General features: G+C 42.2%; 1 protein-coding gene across 6 annotated transcripts in view; it reads right to left on the bottom strand.

The window, feature by feature from the left end:
• GRHL2 (grainyhead like transcription factor 2) overlaps positions 1 to 19,692 on the bottom strand; it is a 68,290-nt gene that overhangs the window by 5,625 nt on the left and 42,973 nt on the right. For 4 of the 6 annotated variants that reach the window (XM_042035819.1, XM_042035820.1, XM_042035825.1 and 1 more), the window contains 6 exons: positions 16,726 to 16,813; positions 16,500 to 16,639; positions 14,433 to 14,464; positions 13,254 to 13,348; positions 7,684 to 7,769; positions 33 to 97 (listed from right to left, as the gene is read on the bottom strand). In XM_042035819.1, coding sequence (XP_041891753.1) covers positions 33 to 97; positions 7,684 to 7,769; positions 13,254 to 13,348; positions 14,433 to 14,464; positions 16,500 to 16,639; positions 16,726 to 16,813 — 506 coding nt within the window. The remainder of the gene's footprint in view (positions 1 to 32; positions 98 to 7,683; positions 7,770 to 13,253; positions 13,349 to 14,432; positions 14,465 to 16,499; positions 16,640 to 16,725; positions 16,814 to 19,692) is intronic. The other 2 variants (XM_042035821.1, XM_042035823.1) reach the window with 2 other exon arrangements.

Here is a 19,692-nt window from a genome sequence, read left to right as displayed (position 1 = left end):
GCAATAGATCCTTAGTTAGTTAACTAACTTACCCCTTTTTGCTCTTCTTATAAAGTTTTGCAATCTTTTCAACTGGCAGCCCATATTTCTCAGAGATCTGAAATAATAAAAGAAATATCACTAAAAATGAATGAGAAATACAAAATTATCACCTCTTACCTTACATAAGACATTAAAACAAAATCTCTACGAACTTTGACAGGATAGCTATACAGGGAAGTCAGTCACAACCATATCATGTTTTCATTTAAGGATGACTTAGGGAGAAATAATCCTGAACAGCTAATCAAAACCCACAATTGTCTCCATCCAGAAACTCGGACACTGTTACAGAGGGGAAACTGCAACACGTGTATCAGACAACGAGGCCCGTGGGAAAGAAATATCTATGAATTGATTCTTGGTAGATGTTTCAGAGAGATGTTTATTTCTCCAGCCGCATGGCCGGGTTCTGCCGAGGAACTGCTCAATCACGGGACCCGAGGGTCCTTGTCCACAGGGGAACACAAAACAACCACTGGGGAACGAGGCTGACCAGGGGCAGGGAAACCCCGTGCCTCCCACCCAGGGCCCCTCTCCCAGGACCACATGGCAGGGGGAGGGCCCCAACATTTCACCCGTTTACTTTTAACAAAAGAGATTTGAAACTTAACATTGAAAACAACTGGATAAACATGAGATAATAGGGACAGTTTCAAAACAAAACAAGCCACCCTCCTGAGTCTTTAGATGTCCAAACAGATTCTCTGGAACATCTTAAGGCTGACAGAAGGGAGACAGGACTCTCCAGGCATGCTTTGTGGGGAAACTGAGGCAGGAGAGGGTTTCTTCCATTTGTACCTGTTGGAACTCTAAACAACAATAGTAATTTCTTCCCTCCCCCTCTTCATTCCCCCTTTGGCATTGGAGAGGAGTTGTAGGGAAAGGGAATTGTATAGGGAAGCCATGGGGTGAAAAACAGATTAGGAATAAACTGGGGATGGGGTAAACTTAGGAAAGGGTTCATATTGGGTATAGGGTGAAAGGGGAAAGTAGGTTATGGGTAGGGAAGTTGCTGGGATGGATATTGTTTATAATTTTGTGCATAAACGCTGCCTTTGACTGGAATACCCCCAGGCCCAGTAACATTTGCTGCTTGTAAACCCTTCTTTCCTTGCACTATATCAAATTGTACAACTTCCCCATCTCCTACACTTTGCAGGTAATTTTTAGGGTTATTCTTTTTAATAGCAGTTCTATGAACAAATATGTCTTCTTGGTTGTCACATCTTGTTATGAATCCATAATTTTGTTTAACATTATACCATTTTACTATTCCTAAAACCTTAGCTATGGTGATTTTTTCCTTTTTCCGAGTGGCTGCTGTTTTCTGTCTCACTGCGTTTTTATTTTCTCTTTCACTTTTGCTCGCTCCCGTGTTGAAACTGCCAGGGTTGTCAGTGCTGCCGGGGCTGTCAGGGCTGCTCGTGCCTGCGCGCTCTTCCCGGGGTCGCATTCGGGGCTGTGTGGGCCGGGCCGGGCTGCGCCGCTCAGCTCCCCACGCGCTGCCGCTTCTGCTCTCAGCTGCGCTGCCGCTGCCTGGCGCTGCACCCACGTCTCGGCCGGGCCCCCGAGTGGCAGCCCCCCGTGCCCTGCTCCAGCGCGTTTCGGCTGGGCGCGGCTCCGCTCCACCGCCACCGCCGCCAGCCGCCGCCCGCGCATCGCCCCTCTCGGTCGGGCGTTCACGGGGCTCGCTCCACCACGCGCTGTGCGGGGCCGGGTGGGCACCACCGGGTCACGCCGCTCCTGCCACGCCTCGCTCTGCTGCCGACACTGCAGCTCGCACCGCTCCACCCGCACGTGGGAACTGCCTCGCTGCTGCTCGGAGAGCGCTCGGTCCACGTGGCCTGGGCCGCACGGACTCTGAGGCACGCTTCCCTTCGCCAAGACACCGCTGACATTGCTCAACAGTCTCAGTAATTAAATAATATTCACGAAAATATTCTTCCATTGGCATATATTTTGACTCAGAAATTAACTGTGTCCAAACGGTCTTCCAAAAGTCTTTGGTAAGAATTAAATCCCAAGAAACGTAGAAAAAGTTCTTAAACAACCAGGAAAGGAAATGTTTCAGTTCCTTTTGAGCTTGAAATAAGCTAAAATTTACAAATCGTTGTTCAAGAATCTTTTCAAGTTTAAGATAAATGTCCGTATGTGGCTCGGAGAGCCAAGAGTCTTTCCATGGTTCCTCCATAATTTAGAGATGGAACAGCAAAACAAAACAAGAAGAGGAATCCAGAGTTTACTCACAAATCAGTCACTGTCCTTAGGGATTGGGGATCATTCTGCCTGCATTATCAACCATTTGTTACAGCAGGGAAACTGCAACACGATGTATCAGACAACGAGGCCGGTGGAAAGAAATATCTATGGACCGATTCTTGGTAGATGTTTCAGAGCTGTTTATTTCTCCAGCCGCATGGCCAGAGCTCTGCCGAGGAACTGAGGCAAACACGGGACCTGAGGGTCCTTGCCCGTGCAGGGGAACACAAAACAACCAATGGGGAATGAGGCTGACCAGGGGCTAGGGAAACCCCGTGCCTCCCCCCCAGGGCCCCTCTCCCAGGGCCACATGGCAGGGGGAGGGCCCCAAAAGGACACTATAGTTTTTATAGGGTGCGAGTCATCAGAATTGCCCCAGCATCTCCTAGCACTCTGTTCAAGGAGTCAATGCTCTTCCCAGCTTCAGATTTTACCTGAAATTCAGGGAATTTCAATCTGATCTTTCTGTTGTTTCTTAATCTGATTTTCTGGGCTCATGGAAGCAAAGGCTTCTCCCACCAGGCAGAAGGCAGACACATAGCAACCCAACAGGAGCTGACGGACCAACAGAACAACAAAAACATGCACATTTCTATTTTTCAAAGACATTTCAAGGTTTGTTAAGCTAACAGGACTCTCCATGGTGGTATTTTTGTCTGAAATTTTTGTCAAGATACCTCTTATTGTGGGAGGGCTACCAACATCCTGCACACAGGACTAAGAAGCTTCTGTATTGTTGGGAGGGTAATTCAGTCTAGTTACTATGGTGGCAAAATGAAAACACTATTTGGCTCACAAAACATCATCTGAGTGTATAGGTAACAAGATGAGATGTAATAGACAAGTGTGTCATCAAGGTAAAGGACTTGTAAAATAAACTTCTTGTCAGTTACTAAAACAATAAAGCAGAAAATACAGTAAAACTTTAGAAGGAAGAACTACTTAGCTGACAAATTACCCATGCCAACATGTACTTCATTGGGATGCTTTGGCATTGCTTTGCAGCAGTATATTACTTTTTTGGATGTCTAATCTGCAGTGAATATGTGGTGTGCTTATGGTGTCCCTGGGCCCTTCATCTGAGCCAGGTTTGCTTTCCAAATTATGACTCTTCTTTGAGGGAACAGGTCTCACAGTTCACATTTTAGAAGAGGATTGTCCCAAAAGGCAAAATAGTTACAGAAAAATTACTTTTTTTTTTCCTCAGTGATTAATGTTCTGTGGTACTCTACTGCCAAGCAAAGTAAGTTTTCAGCTCTTCCCAGGTGAAATGAAGTTGCAGCTAAATAGCTGACTACTTATCTTCTGCATTAGAGAACTGAAATGCCCAATTAAAAATCCATTTAAAGACTGGCAAACATCAGTCACTGTAAAATCCTTTCTTTGTGTTTGCGTTCAGACTTCAGTTGAGAAAAGGTATTTTAGAGAAGTACATTAAAGCAATTATCATGACATAGAAAATGGAATGGATAAACTCAGCATCGAGGACAGATTCAAGGAGCCACAGGTTCAACACCAAGCATGGCTCCCATCCAGACAGCCAAGATTCTCTGAAAGAAAGAATTAATTAGCCTATACTTGTCTACATCACCTATAATAGTATAATTGTCATCTTAGCCAAGAAGCAATTTTGTACTTAAAAAGTATCCCTAATGATGCACAAGGGTATCAGCTTGACAGGCATTCTATAGCATAATGCCAAGATTCTCAAGAACCAATAAAACTTCTTTTACACTGAAAAGAGTTTCCTCTGACTGCTAGCATGCATCTGTGGCTAACAGAAGGGGGAATAACTGATGAGGTACAATAGACCCATCCACTCCTGAAGTTTTACACCTAGCAGAGAACAAAATACAAACTAAATTGGGTGATACTTGCTACTTCTGTTTCTCTTGCACCAGCATGTTTCACTGTTCTTTACTCTTTATTATCCTCTGGCTTTGCTTATCATGAACAGAATGACATCAGATAAACAATCTGGTGTTGAATTTTTGTATCTGTGCTTCTGTTGTACCCCTAAATTTTTCATGTAAAACAGTAATAAAAAATGGCTCTGTTTCATCAGACAGTTGAAAAAATCCTTTGTAACAGGCATTGGAGAAAAACTGGCAACCTGAAACTGCAGAAAGTGTCACAACTGTGTGAACATGAGGAAACGATCTTTCTCTCTGGGTTGTTAACTCTGAATCCTAGTGAAATTGTAAAGATCAGCACTTGAAGACACTTTTCACTGACTCCATGCAAATAAACAAGCTGAGCAAAACATTTCTTGCCAAGGAGGCTTAATAGCAGCTAATATACAGCATTCTGCACATTCCAGCATAAATCTTCCCTAGGATATTTGGCATACCTAACACTCATGCATTCCAAATGTTGCTCAAAGCAGTTTGGGACTCTGGGACATCACTTCCTACATAAACTATGAGAGTTCGGGCTGAGAAAGCCTTGCCTGTCACACTGCCTATGACAGGTGTAGGATTTATATAACATGCAGGGATTAGTGAGCTTTGCGAAAGACTTCCAGCTGACTGAATAAGCACATTTCTCAGGAACCCCTGGGATTCAACCAATTATACCAAACAGCAAGCTGTGGAAGCAAGGCTCAAAGTGGGGGTATGGGAGAGCCTCCCCCTCACAGTCTCCAGTACAAATGTGCTAAGTCCTGCTGCAGAACTAGAGAAAGGAGAGAGCAAGCATCTGCTAGGGCATCTCACTTAACACCCTCTTCTCAGGGTGTTTGCTGCCAGGCAGGGGGAACACCACTTAATGCCAACTTCCATACAAAACAACACGATTTCTCACCTGAACCCAAGCAGGCTACATTAAATTTTAAAAAGATATCTTTATATGGAGAAATATTTTTCCTTATCACCTCCACTGTCCATTTGTCAATCTTCTAAGCAGAGATTTCTTTCTGTTAAGATCCCCAAAGCAGTGCGACAGCCTTCAGAATGGCACTGAAATAGATCTCTGGGTGTCCCTTTGAGCTGCAGTCCCCTGGCATGGCAAGTTTGTCTGATTGAACAAGCCACCAGAAATGCTCTCTGTTGGAGTCAGGAAGCCAGAAAGAGCAATATCTGGGTGGGTCAAAGCATGTAGGAAACCATCTTAGCCAGTTTAGTTCTATGACATGGTCTAGTCTGTTGCCCTACACTGGCTGGAAGACCACATATATAAGGAGGTATCTAATAGTTTAAGCTAGCTCTATTGAACTGAGCTTTTAATTATAGAAAGACTTTGGAAGATGCTTGAATTTCCCAATTTTAACTGCCTTCTGTAATTTGCACAAATATGTAATTTTGCACAATATACGACTGAGTACCTACTGAGATCCACAGTTATCCTGACTTTGGATCAGGCTGAAAGCAGGATGTAGAGCTGGTCAGTCACCACATATGTGTGATGTTTTGTGATGGGCAATTGTTTTGCTATTTTCTGTTGATCAAGACTGACTAGTGAAAACCAAACATCTGCATCACTTCCTGAGACACTCTGTATTTCTGAAACCCAAGACCGCTAGATATTTGCCAAAAGAAAGATATCTGAGAAGGAATCTAATTGTTCATTTGGAATGGGGGTATATGTGAGAATAAAATAAATATAGGATCCAAGAAAACCATATAATTAATAACAGAGTTAGGAAAAAGTCAAAGACCAGGAATAGTGACTAAGGAAAAGAAAAAAAAAGTAAAATCCATAAACAGAGAAGGAGGGTATGACTGAGGATCACTGGAGCTCTCTTTCAGATGTGGGGCTCTGTAATACTCAGAGGCTCAGTTCCTAAATTCTTAATACTGAGACTAGAACAGAGCATTCAGGATATGCACAATTACAAAATTATATGATTTGCTGCAATGACTGTAGAGTGAATATTTAAGAATATGCACTTTGACAGATTTTTGGCATTGTTTTACCCACAATATCCTACCAAAGAGAATTAAAATTTTCTGAATGTGTTCCTTCCAGTGAACTGGGACATTTTACAACAGATTAGATTTCTCTGGTGCCGAAAACATGCCAGTGAGTCAGCAGCTGCACTGACTGAGGTATGCAGAAACCTTTCCTGCTTCTGCACCAGCTTTGTTTTTGCTACATGGGAGCTGGAGAACAGGCATGGAGTGGCACTGACTACTGGAGATAATATATTCATGCTAGCTTGAACAGTTACAGAAGGATTATAACATACTTTTAACTTCCATGCAAAGACAAGATGAAATCATGTTGCAGCTTACCATGAATCAGACTGCAGCCTCTTCAAGCAAAGCCTGGTTTTTGTTATGCATGTGCTCTGCCTAACGACTGAGCTGCAGTCACAGCTAACAAACAGCACTGGCAGAAGCACAGTTAGGACATCCTTAGCCGTGACTCTCCTCAGAGATACCCTCATCTAAACAGCTGCTTTAAACAACTTCACTAACCCACAAATCTTTCTCTGCCTTCTGCTACTGGCCAAATATTGACCAAATAACTCAATCTTTACTGCATTAAAAGTATTCAGTACATGCAACAAGATACTGTGACAGTTTTAAGAGAGTATGAATATACACACTTCTAGCACTTGGCTGAGTTCTCCAGGGGCACTTTCATCCATTTCCATCTTCTCCCCTACATGTAAACAAGGCTGGAAATCAACTCAGCATCCCACATGTCAGTCTCACATTCCCCCACTAAAGCAGTGAGACACGTGATTATTTCTTAACTCTTCCCTTACCAAATTTCACGAGTCATCAGCTCATATAAACAGGATTAAACATGAAAACAGGAACTCTTATAATGACTTCTAATGGGTAACAAGTAAAAACTCCACTCAAAGAAGCAGCAAAGAGGCAACTGGTAGGTAGGTCACACTGTAAGTGACAGCTAGAGAAGGAATTTGAGATGATGTATGAATGACAAGGCTGCACTGGCTCAGCACCTGCCTCTTACACGCTGAACAGCAATTGCACAAAGGCCATATGAAATTCACACAGAAACAGTGCATCCTTGGGCCTCTTCTTGGAAACCAGGCTGGGAAGGTATTGATAAGCATTACAGGAAAAGATTCAACAGGCTCTGAACCATCAGTTCAGAAAGAAGCATTTCAGAAAATAAAGCTTGCACCTCTCTCCTTCCCTGACACTGGTTAACTACTGCTATTCCTCAAGGCTCAGGTCTCCAATAATCAGCTCTGTGACACTGTTTAAACCCAGTAACCTGCTGACAACACTGAATTAGGAACATGCCAGCATTTCAGAGCTGCGCTCCAGAAAGCCTTTAAGAAATGCTTTAAATACACTTGAGAATAACTTCATCTTATATTATAGTTTATCTCAATAATACATGGAAAGCCTCAAGATTTTCTTGCCAAGAAAGACAAACAATGTGAGGACATTGGATACTTACAGCTTCCATTAGCCCCTTTACTGTGGGTGATTTCAGCATCAAAGCATCAAACACCTCATCTGTCTCCTTCCTCACATACAAAAGCACTGAAATAGAAAAAAAAAAAAAAAATCAAACTTGGAGCAGGTTCAGTCAATTGCACAGAAGAAATACCCCACAATGAATAGAAAAACAAATATTAATCCATGACAGATAAAATGAAGATGGTTTGCACTTAAAAAGATGTACCTTTAATATCATCAGTGATCTAGACATGGACAATGCATCATAGTCACACTGAAAACACAGTACTGAAAATTCAGCAAATTTAATCTAATGTGAAGAATCTTTATCTTCCGGAATTTAAATCTCCATTTACAGAAAGAAGCTAGAAAGCACTGGGGCCCTGTCCCTTGGTCATAGGACAAAACACACAAGCTAGGTCTTCTTAAACCTCTGTCTTGGCTTGTACCTCTCCAGGCTTCATCTAAAAGGCTGGGAAAGGACATTCAAAAGGCAAGTCTGGGTTGCCTGTAGCTGTGCCTTTGAGAGCAAAATCAAAGAAAACGTAAAGAAATAGTTCTCTCTGACATTACCATGCAGATGACTGGAAATGGCCTGACCAGTAAGAAAATAAACACTGGGAAAAATGAGTTCAAAGTAATTTGAGATTTTACAGTGGAGACATTCAAGAGCACAGCTGGCAGGAAGGCATTTACCAGTGTGCCCGCATGCTTAGGTATCCAAATGCCATTTCTGTTCCTCTTCCTCCCTCGGATGCCCTGCTAGCTGTTAGTTGTCCACAGGTGCAGTGCCCTGCCCTCCCTAGCTTTTGTTTTCTTCACACTTGTACAGGTAAAAGGAGGAAACCTGCTATAATATGGCAAAAGCAAAGCAGACAGCTACAAACCATATAAGCATAGACACTAAAAAGTGTTTTAGGCATCATCTCACATGACTGATAAGTAACAGGTTAAATATGATGTTCTACAATTTATTTTGTTTCCTAAATAAACTGCCTTTTCAAATAGCAGTGTTGCACATGAGGCACAAATACACGTGCACTGTCATGTCTGTGTGACAAATTACATTGGTAACCACATTTTTTTTTTTTGGTAGACAGATAAGAGCATCTTTTGAAACTGCATATTATTGTGGTCCAAAAGATATCTTCACCAGGTAACTCAGTAGATGGCGTGCAGATGAACCAAAAAATATGACGGTATTTTTCATACAGAAGCAATTGTTTAGAAGTTAATTCTCAGGCCAAGACTGTAGCAGGGTGGACTAAGGCCCATTTGCACACAATTGTAGCTTCTTTGCTCAGGTTTTGAAATGACTGGAAAAAAAATAATGGGTAGTTCAGTCCCCTGACTTGGCCTACAAACCAAACATGCAGGACAATGTTGGGCTTTTTGCATTTTCAATTCAGAAGTACAAGCCACAAAACTGCTAGCACAGCATGCAGAGCTACATCCTTTTCACCTATATTTTAGCAACTCCTTGGGGCCTAGCCTGAGAACATCCTTTTAATGCACTTAGAAGCTGAGACAATTTTGTGTCACAACCTAAACTGTCAAAATACAAAAGAAAAAAAAATTCCACACCAGGAGTTAAATTTTACCATGCCTGATATGTTTAACTGCATGAACAAGCACTTACACAAAGGGCTAATTTTACCAGTACTAACACATATTAATTTAGTAATTATTTTCCTCGTGACCAGCAGGTTGTCCTGTAACTCCTGGCTTTACAAACATCTGGAGCTCTGCCAGCCTTAACAATTACAACCATATCTGAAAGGAGCAAAAAAAAATCAGTTGGTCCAAGGTTAAAGTTGGGGACACTAGACAATCCCAGTGCTGAGCTTTAAATCTCTGTTGTGCTTGGTGTGCCGGGCAACATTATGCTGAATGAAGGATCTATTACAAGGATAACAGGGAACTTGAATTACTATTATGCACACAGAGAGGCAGGATTAATAAGCATATGCGCGGTTGTTGCGTTTTTCTTTTCCCTAACAGGTATGAAAATCCTGGCTTTGATTCAGTAGGGTACTTTTCCATAAATGACTTCTGGTGACAGTGATGCCTTAGGAAGCCCCTGTCTCATCCCTGCCCTTATGCTCTCTTACTCTGGCTCATCTCAGTGAACTTTCCTGGGTGATGAACTCTCTCAAACAGCAGATGTGAGTGAAAAAACCCTTTTTTTGAGTTACTCTTCAAACAGACCAGATCCTGCCTCAGCGCACAATGCAGCCCCCCAAGCCTTCGTGCTGGCAGAGCAGCAGAGAGGCAGCCGCAGCGGGAGGCACAGCCAGAGAGGAGGGAAAGGGGCTGCAAAGGCTCCACTGGCTCAGCAGCAGCACTGCCACTGAATGACTGTGACCATGTAACACAACTCTTACTTATGTCCTCTGATCCTACTGTCACCACATTCATAGCATCTAGATGGGCTCGCTCTAATAGTACCAATTACAAGGTTTGGAGGGGAACAAGGGAGAAATCTTGTACAAGGCAATGAGCTATTTTTGCCTGAAAGTTAAAAGATAAATTCAAATTTGTCTGATCTACTCCCTGGTCTTAGTTCTTAACCTTCTTGCCAGCACTGAAATCCACTGCAGACCTTAATATTCTTTAGATGTTAAAAAGAATTGCAAAAGATGGGGGAGATAAATTTATCCTTAGTTACTTAAGAAATAGCCCCAATACACCAAATTGCAGAGGGGCAAACAGCCTTTGCTCAAGGCAAGGGATGTTGTTGCACCAGTGAGACTTCTGGAAGCCAGGCCACTGAACTGAGGATTTATGTGTGAATGCAGAAGAACAATGTTAGATACCTCTTTCAAAATTGTTAACAACATACATGTGGAAAAATGAAACTAAGGACACAACAAGACAGTAAGACTTGGGACATCAGGAAGGTCTGAGCCTGGGCACTACCAATGCTGTGACTGACACCCTATGAACAACGACTACAGACAGTCTCTGTTGAGTGGTCTCTTGATGGAGATATGGTACATCTTAGTCAAGGAAAGAAGGGCTGGTAGCTGCACTTTGGCTTTCCTTCCTCACATTTGGAGTTTTCATTATTGCCCAGGCACAAATTCCCTTGGTGACAGTATGAATGCTGCCCTTCACAGGGATGGCTCTCAAACCCCTGATTGTTATGCATCCAAAATGTTTCAGAGTAGTTTAACATGACTTTCCTAAGAGACAAAAAAATACTTTCTTGAAACTGAGAACTACAGGACTGGAAATCCACCTGATCTATAACTCAGCTGCTGGATTTATAATTAATGGGAAACTCCCTATGAAATCAGAAAGTGATTTGAAAACTCTTACTGACAACTCAAAACAGGAAAAAGCCAAATCTAGCCAAGTAACTAGCTGTGATGCACATTTGGTACAGATTAACATACTTCACATTTCTGTGTTGGGCACTTGGACTTCCCTTAAAGGTCAAGGAGATTAAAGAATAATTCAAAAAGAGGCAGCTACCTGAGTGAGAATGTGAACCTTGTTTGCAAACCCCTTCAGACCTGTTCTCTTGAAGGCTGCCCCTTAATATTTTTACTTCCACCAGACAGTGTTACAAGTAGGTCCAGCAGGCAGAGGTGAGGCCACACACTTTCACTTCAGTTCTTCAGCAGGGCTTGGACACCTCACTGGCTGCAACTTACCTGCACTGCTCTGCTAATGAGACACCTTGGGATTACATTGTTTTTAATGTATATTTTCACATATCAGACATGCTCTCTCTCAAACATTACACCAGCACCCCATCTATACCTGCTCTCTAGGAGTTATGGATTCTGCTGTACCAAATAAATCTTGAGACAAGAAGCTTCTAATATGGCAAAGCTGGGAAAAAAAACCCCGGAACATTTTAGTACCAAGTGAGTTCTGTGGCAAAGACAGCATTATCAAATGGGTAGATTCAGCTGAGCTGCGTTCCATCAGCACAATCACAGATGCAGGGCTCCGGATGGCAGGAAGTTCACCAGAGCAAAGGCCGTGCTAGGAAAGGCTTGGCCTCAAGCCAGCACAGTCCAAGATGAGAGAAACACTGAACAGGAAGGGGATGTGAAGAGAGCATACTCCAGCTTCTCTGGTTCTGTGCCTCTCCTGGATTTAATCATTTTACATAGTTTTGCCACCAGCTGAAATTTTTTTTTTTCCTTTCTAACTTTACCCTTGAAATACTTGCAAGTCCTGGATGACATCAAAACAACTAACCACAGCAAAGGACAGGAATAATCAAAGCAAACCAATACCTCCTTGCAGGCAACTTCCTAGGCTACCAGCTGGGAAACCCAGGTGAAATTGTAGGAAATGAGAGTTCTTTATGTAGCCCTCATGGCTGTCATCTTCTACTTGATAGCGCCCTGATAATGTGAATTTGGCTAAGATCTTGAGTCAACCAAATGCGAGTCCATGGTCAATGCTGACCTCACATAATTAATTTAAGATTTAATTAAAAGAATCATATGTTCACATTTATGTCCAGAAGATACCAGTCTCCATCCTATAATCTTCTATGCTTCCCTTGGTTCAAGCACACCACCCTAACCAACACAGAAACTTTGCAAATGAAGGCTTGTGGGAAGTCATTTCTATAAAGCTCAAAGGAGTCTTACGGATGGTGCAACTAAGAAAAACCCTTCTGTACATTGTTGCTTTGTTGTCTCACAACCTGACGGGTGAACCTCAAAATACTTGCAAGTTTGAATTACTTAAGTTTGTCAACAAATTTACATGACAGAACTCATGAGACTGAAGGAATGGCAAATATTCTCCATGGTGTTTTACTGTGACAGTGTAGGAAGTTACCACCAATGGCACTGCACTGGAAGTAACTGTACACAAAACAGACTTTGTGGACAAAACCACCTTCAGTGCAAAGTTTAACAGCTCAACCTAAGCAGTTGCTTCAATGTTAATTCAACTTAAGCTTCACTTGTAGCAGACTGGAAAACAGGAGTTGGTAGAGTATATGAAATGCAACTGTAATAATATCCACCCGGGCAGTAAAAACAGATAAGGGAAACAAACTCTTAAACAATACAGTTAGATCTGATGGAAGATGTCTCTCCATGTCTTATATGTCTAATATGGTAGGAAATTTCTGAGATTTTATTCCAGCCAATCTAAGTCTGCAGTCAGCAGGAGCTTGCCTGTTAAGGTCTCTGTATTTGACCCAATGCATCTTGAGTATTTGCTTGTGATCCCAGACAGAACAGAAAAGATGAGCAAAAGTTAAAAACAGACCATCACAGATTTGGTACTGGAACTTTTATGAACTATGTAGCTTGGCGAGGAACCAATAAACTTTCTAGCTTTTTTTATATACACTTGTGTCCTGATCCCTTCTTGAGAGAGCACAGTCCTTTGGTTTTTTTCTTTTAAGTAATTTCTAGCATTTGTTAAAATACCTCCTTACAGACTGGCAGATGCAAAGATCTCTTCTCCCATCTACCCATACTTGCACTAGCATCCAACAACCGACTCTGCCCAAGCCACACCTACCCTTCCCAGCTTGAGGTTTGAGTCCCACAGAATTACTTTTAACTGCTAAGAATTGACTGTTACCTCTTTTCAGACCTTCTTCTTTGATTTGTTTCAAAGGGGAGGGACCAAACTCTTCCTCCACAGGCCGGAACATCCTTTTGACCAGGACACTGCTACTAGAATACACAAAACAGGGACCATGTCACAGTAAACTGTGCTCACAGTAGAAGAGGAGACAACAGCAACAGTCATTACTCACTTGGTACTCTGGCAAAAACACCCACTGGCTACTCAAGTAGCACCAAAAGCAGAAACTGCAAGCATTTAGCTTTTATCCGAACTATCCAGGCCTCTTAAATTGCCGAGACTGACTGGCTGGGACAGGTGACAGAAAAATATGTTCTGATGTTACACACTAATTTGAAAACCCCAAAGGCCCCTAACTGTTTAAATATTGAGGAAAGGGGGTGGTTATTGCTTGGTGAAATAAACCCCTTTGTTTCTCAAATTCCACTGTAAGCCTTACGAAGAACATTCGTTTCAAAGAGAAATAAAAAGGGCCTCATGTTTTCGAGTCAATGTCAACTGCAGTTGCTTGGCCACTCCCTATCACAGGTCACTTTTTGCAGGTTTATGGGAGTGTAATTATGTTACTCCAGAATCTCAGACTTGGGGATTCAAGCAACTTACAAAAGTATGGGGCTGGCACACATTGTGGGCTGAAGGTCAGCCACCCATATTAAAACCCTTATTTCATGCCATCTCTAACTATTAGAGGGACTTTCATCAATTCTTCCAGTCCCTCCAAAGTCAGATAGGGGGTACTCCCATTTTCAACCTTCCTCCTTCCCAGGTTCTCTGTTCTCTTTCTGCCTTTCTCTTCTGGCACTTGGCCAATCTCTCTGCAGTTCCTGTATTTGTTGCATACACATGCGTGCACTGCTAAACAGCTTTCAGGAATGCAGTGAAGCTCAGTGCTTCAATAAAAAATTCCTAGTTTTTAAATTATTTGAGAACCCTTATGCTTACATAGACGGCACTTCATTATCAAATATATTGTCCTGTCCCTGTATTGAACCTTAGGGCCCTGTTACTTGGAAATGTATTAAAATACAGATATAAAAAGCAGACAGTTTACGTGGAAGAACATGAGGGAAGGGGGAGAAAGGGGATCAGTTTTATCTGATTTCATATTTTATATAGATTTTCTATGAGTTTGAACTGTTAACTGCAAAGCTTGTGAAACAATAAATATCTTACCCTTCTCTCTCATCATCTGTATTATAGTAAACCTAGAAGGATGGAAATAAAAATCAATTATTCCCAAAACTCAGGCACTTGCTTAACTGAACTTCAAAAGGGAGAAAAGACAACAAATGTTTTGCAGTTTGTCATTTATTAAAAAATCCTTTTCCTTCTATAAAACACAAACACCTCTAGTTCTAACTGTCATCTGGAAGAAGTGTGGCTTAGAGAAACTGCTCCTGAGTATCATCTAGTGGAAATATATCAAAGTTTGAGAGACATTACACTCTTCCCTGGTTTATATCATTTTCCCAATTATTTTGCAATCCTCTAAATCAGATCACTACCCACCTAAATTACTCCTAATACAGTTTAAGCCACACCACTCACAAGCTTCTTTATGTATTTAATAATATCTGAAAATCTAATTAAACTATAAAGAACAAGATTAAACTACAGGCCTAATGGAAATACAATTACTAATGTTACAGCTGAACATTTTTTCCACAGGCTGTAGGCAGAAGCCCCAGTCAGTTTTGTGTAAACCCACATAGCTCAGAGTCACCGGGAACAAATTTACAACAGCAGCAAATGCAGCTGACAGTAGTAGGGAAGGTATAAAATCAGAGTCTGTTGTCCAACACTTTACAGAACAGTCAGCCAAAATCCTCACAACATGCCCACACTGCAAGTCTGCACCAACAAGTGCCCCAGCCCTCCAGCTGCTGAGCTGCGGTGCAGGCATGGGGTGGAGGCACAGGGCGCCGCAGCCGGTCCAGTTGGGCAGGGCAAGCCACCCCGGGCGGGCCTCCAGCACTTGTGCTGGCAGGACTTGGAGCACACTTGGCTCTCACTGGGAGCCTTCACTTCTGAACCTGTGCAATGAAAATAGCTCAGAGGTGTGTGTGTGCAAAGCTGAGGTCTGTAACTATGAGTTACAGCAATAAAAGACATGGCTGAACGCTGCCTAAGAGCTAGGAAATGGGGTATCTTCCAGTTAGTTTAGAAAATTATTTACAGGATTACATATACTAAGGAATGCTTCCACCTTCTCCTGTTTGAGACAAATCCACATTCTGGTTTGAAAGCCATGAGGACAGAAGGTACCCAGCACTGATATGTGAGTGGGCGTCTTTCCAATTTGGGAGAGTAAGGCAGTGACAGCTGCGATTGCAATGTCTGCGCTCTTTGTGCTTTGCTCAACCACAATTCTCACTGCTTCAAAATAACTGACAATTCCAACACTTGGTTTCATTTCATCTTCCTCATTTTACTATTTTTCAGCAAGATGCATATTAAATTTCCTCATCAACTATTTTTCTTTATAAACACATGCATAAAGGTCTCATTCTACTCCCTGAAATGTTAATAAATAACACGTTCATAGTAAAAAAGTTGTCAGAGCTGACCCTCCAATTCAGGTTTTCAACTTCCCAGCAGGCGATAAAGTAGAAAAGAGTCAAGTCAGCAAAGACTTCCTTATGTTTACTGGTGATAATAACTGCCAATACTGAGTATTAACATTAGTGTGATGGAGTTTTACTTGGAAGAGTGAAAATAGTTTTATCAAGGAATCTCCAGATCTCTAGGTGATGCCGACAGAAAATGGGTAGTGGTGTTCAGTGACCCTCCTCTTGACCTTCTTACACGTCTAAGAGCTTGGTCTTTGTTTTCAGCTGTGACAGGGAGGGGAATCTCTGCTACCACAAGGTGGCACTTCATTTCACCAAGCCAAAGAGCACACTCAAAACCAGATTTTATTTCAGTCACAAATCAACCTTCTATTTAAAAATTCTTGACTATTTGTTTCATTCTTTCTTCCCAAAAAAAGAATGACAAAACTGTAACAAAAACAAACTATTCACTTGTCAAAGAAGTATAAACTCCCTTTTCACACCAAGAACTCAGAAAGGTACTTGTGTCTTGTGAGGTCTTTTATAAGTGATGCACCAAAACTGCATTTATCAAAATGAGAGCTGAAACAAGCGGCCCCCAGGAACAGTGATTTATTCCCCTAAAACCTGCCCCAGAGCAGAGGCAGTCAGATGGCAAGTGGGCACCTGCTCATCTCATATTTCCTACCTGTCCAGTTCTTTGTAGGTTTCCAAAGTGAACATCAGGTATGAAGAGAACTGGCTGGGAATCCAGGTCAGCCATTGTTTTGAAGAAGGTGATATCACTCTTTTTCTGCAGAGGGAGTGCACTCAACTTCCCTTCAGCTGCTAGGTGGATCACAAAGCACAGGGTTGTGAAAGGAGGCATGTTAAGCATGACTTAGCCCCCAACCAGGAAGGCCCGCTTTACTCACTGTTATTACATGAGGCTTGGGATGCCTGGCCTTTGCCTTTCTTCCTGTTCTGCTTTCTCTCTTCATCTCGGATTTTCCTTTCTGCTCCCTGATGCAAAAAAGACAACGCACAGATATTACCCAAAGAGGAACCACTGTGAGCATTGTACTCTGCAAAACCTGGAACTACAGCAACAGACACATCAGAAATGCTAAAAGAGAAACTGGTTGCTCCATTGAAGACAGATCTGCCCACTCTGTTGGGAAGGTACCAGGCTTTGCATGGATCACCGGTGCCTGAGACTCAGGCTGGCACATCCAGTAGTTCCCAGGGCTGCAGACAGCAAGAGGAACATATCCACATGCTGGTTTGGAGAAGCCAGGACAGGAAGTGTGCAGTCTGTATCAGGACTGATGCCAGCACAACTTGTGCAAAGGGCATCCCAAGCCAGTGTCTCTGCAATGGACAGAGTGCTCAGGCCAAATATTCTGTGTATGTAATGGCATAAAACACCTGCAGGACTACTATCATCTTACATCATGTCTGTGCTGAGGTCTTCCCTATACTCTCCTCCACCCACTTTGTCTGGGGGTGGCATTGCTCCACTGTAGCCAGCTGTGCAGAGCCTTTGAGAACTGGTAGTCAAGAAGGCTGTGCTGACAGCTTGCCAACATTGCAAGGGTTCTCACAGAAAATGTCTTACAGGCATTTCAAAGCAGGAGAATCTCTCCAGAAATAGGAAAGCAATGTAGCACTGCCCTATTAGGCACCAGAAACTCCTGGGAAGTTGCAGCTTCTGTTATGTAAATACACTCTCAACAAGTTTAAAAAATAAAACTTGTTATTGACATAAAAAGCAGCAACACCTCCTTTGAAGTTCTCCTAATTTACTTTATAAATAATACCCATCACATTGTGAAGGCTAATAAAGATCCATATGCTCCCAGACAGTTGGCATGCAAGATTACAGAATTTTTTTCCAAATTAAAATTAGAAGCTTCTTGAATAGAAAGGGAGGGGAGGGAGGTAAGGAAAGAAAAAAATACCCACTCAAGATGGCAAAATTCACACATGAGTCAATGAACCAAGCTTAAAAAGAATGTAAAGAAAGATGTACTCCTGGCTGTGATCTATCAGCAGATTTCCAGAGGCTGAAAGAGCTGGAGGAAGAAATAGCTCTTTAGAAAAACATGAATGTGTCAAACAGAAACACTGCCTCCAGACCAGGTCCCAATCCAGTTGTCACTCACTGACCTCAGCCACAGAAGCCAAGGGATTCAGAGTTGTGCACTTACCGAAATTGTTTCTAGGGGCACATTTGTAACCTTTAAGGCTACCTGTTCTTTGTAAAGGAGCAAAAATACACATCATAGCCACTGTTTGGCAAAAAGCACATCCTGAGAAACCTGTGGTGCACAAAGGGCTCTGCCAGATGGTCGCAGCCCTACCTGCCACTCAGTGCTGCCACTCTGCTGCTCACAGGGACGGGATGAACCACCAAAGTATTTCATACATGGCAGCAAGGGCGAGTTTCCTCTCAGGAAAGCAGAAACTCAGGAGGACTCAGCCTTTTATACATACTAAAAACATAGGTTTTACTGATTTTCTGTGATATTCTTTGTAACCATGAAGTTGGTGAAGCTTCACAGTTTTCTCTTCATTCATTCATTCATTCAAGGCAACACACCCCAAGTTCTCTGGGGTGCAGGCAATCCCTGAGCTGGGCAGCCATTCCCATCCACCAGTGTTTATTTGTGCCACAGCCACCTCACTAATGAGGCAATACCCACAAAACTACCTACCAGCCCTTTTGAGCTCAGAGCAACCCACATGGCACATGGCAGGGGCCAGCCAAGTCTATATCATGGACATCACCATCACAGGGGTAAGACAATGGACCACAAAATGATTTTTGCATACTAGAGCATTTCTGCTGCATAGTTTTGACAGCTAAGCCATCTGACACATACCTAATAAACCACAGTTTGCATATATCTTCAGGACAGAAGAAATAACCCTCTTATAGGGAACTATAAACTATGCTCTGACCAGTGAAATAATGAAATGAGTTCTTAATTTTTTCCTTGATATCAGGGCTTTGTATATATGCAAGGAGTACTTTTGCTACTAATCATTAGCAAAATGCAGCCTAGGAATTTCAGCTGACTCAAAGTATTTTCTTCCTAATTCTTCAACTCATTTAAACTTAAGTCTTGCATTCTAGCTCCAGCCTGGCAAAGCCCTTGCCATCATAAGGACCATCACAACTCTGAAGCTCCTGTGTACACTTGCTGAAGTGTACAGGCTAAAGCATTCCACATCTCGTTGGGCAGGCACATAGACATCAGCCTTCTTCTCTCCAATGCTGAAGATTAATAGGCAATTAGAGTTGCTCTATGATCGTCCATTTTCTCTATGGTGTTCCACACCAAAAACAAGGACGCAAGAACTGCATATATTCCAAAGAACATGTATTTTTTTCAGACTAAAGAAAACTGGATTAATTTATTGTATTTTGGAACAATGTTATGGTATTTGCCAAGTCAAGTTCTGCTTCTTTTCAGCCAAGATAATCACATATAGAAAATCAAATAGCTCTGAAGTCCCAGTTTTTTTATACACAGTGACTAAAGCATTGTGCAATATATAAATATAAATAGGCCTGGTAGCAAGTTTCCCTGACAACCTACTTAAGGAATAAAAACTATATATTCTTACAATGCAGCATCAGGGATCAACACATGATAAAAAGACTGCAAGGGCAGAGAATTAGCACTGAGAAAACAAGATGTGGACTGTAACAAGCGCTTTGAAGATTGCCTACTGGAAAACAAACATGGACAAAAGACTGGAGAACAAATAGGGAGTAAGGTAAAGTAACATTTGTTAAGTAACATTTACAGCCTTTGCAGTATTTATCTCCATACATTTATGTCACCAAGCACATACTGGATGTGAGTTGGGATTGCTCTCTAGTTTATATGCAA

Source organism: Corvus kubaryi, unplaced genomic scaffold (assembly GCF_017639235.1).
Source record: "Corvus kubaryi isolate FWS band 111438036 unplaced genomic scaffold, C.kubaryi_AGA036_p1.0 37385, whole genome shotgun sequence".
NCBI classification, from domain to species: Eukaryota; Metazoa; Chordata; class Aves; order Passeriformes; family Corvidae; genus Corvus; species Corvus kubaryi.
This window is presented reverse-complemented; position numbering and strand designations above follow the sequence as displayed.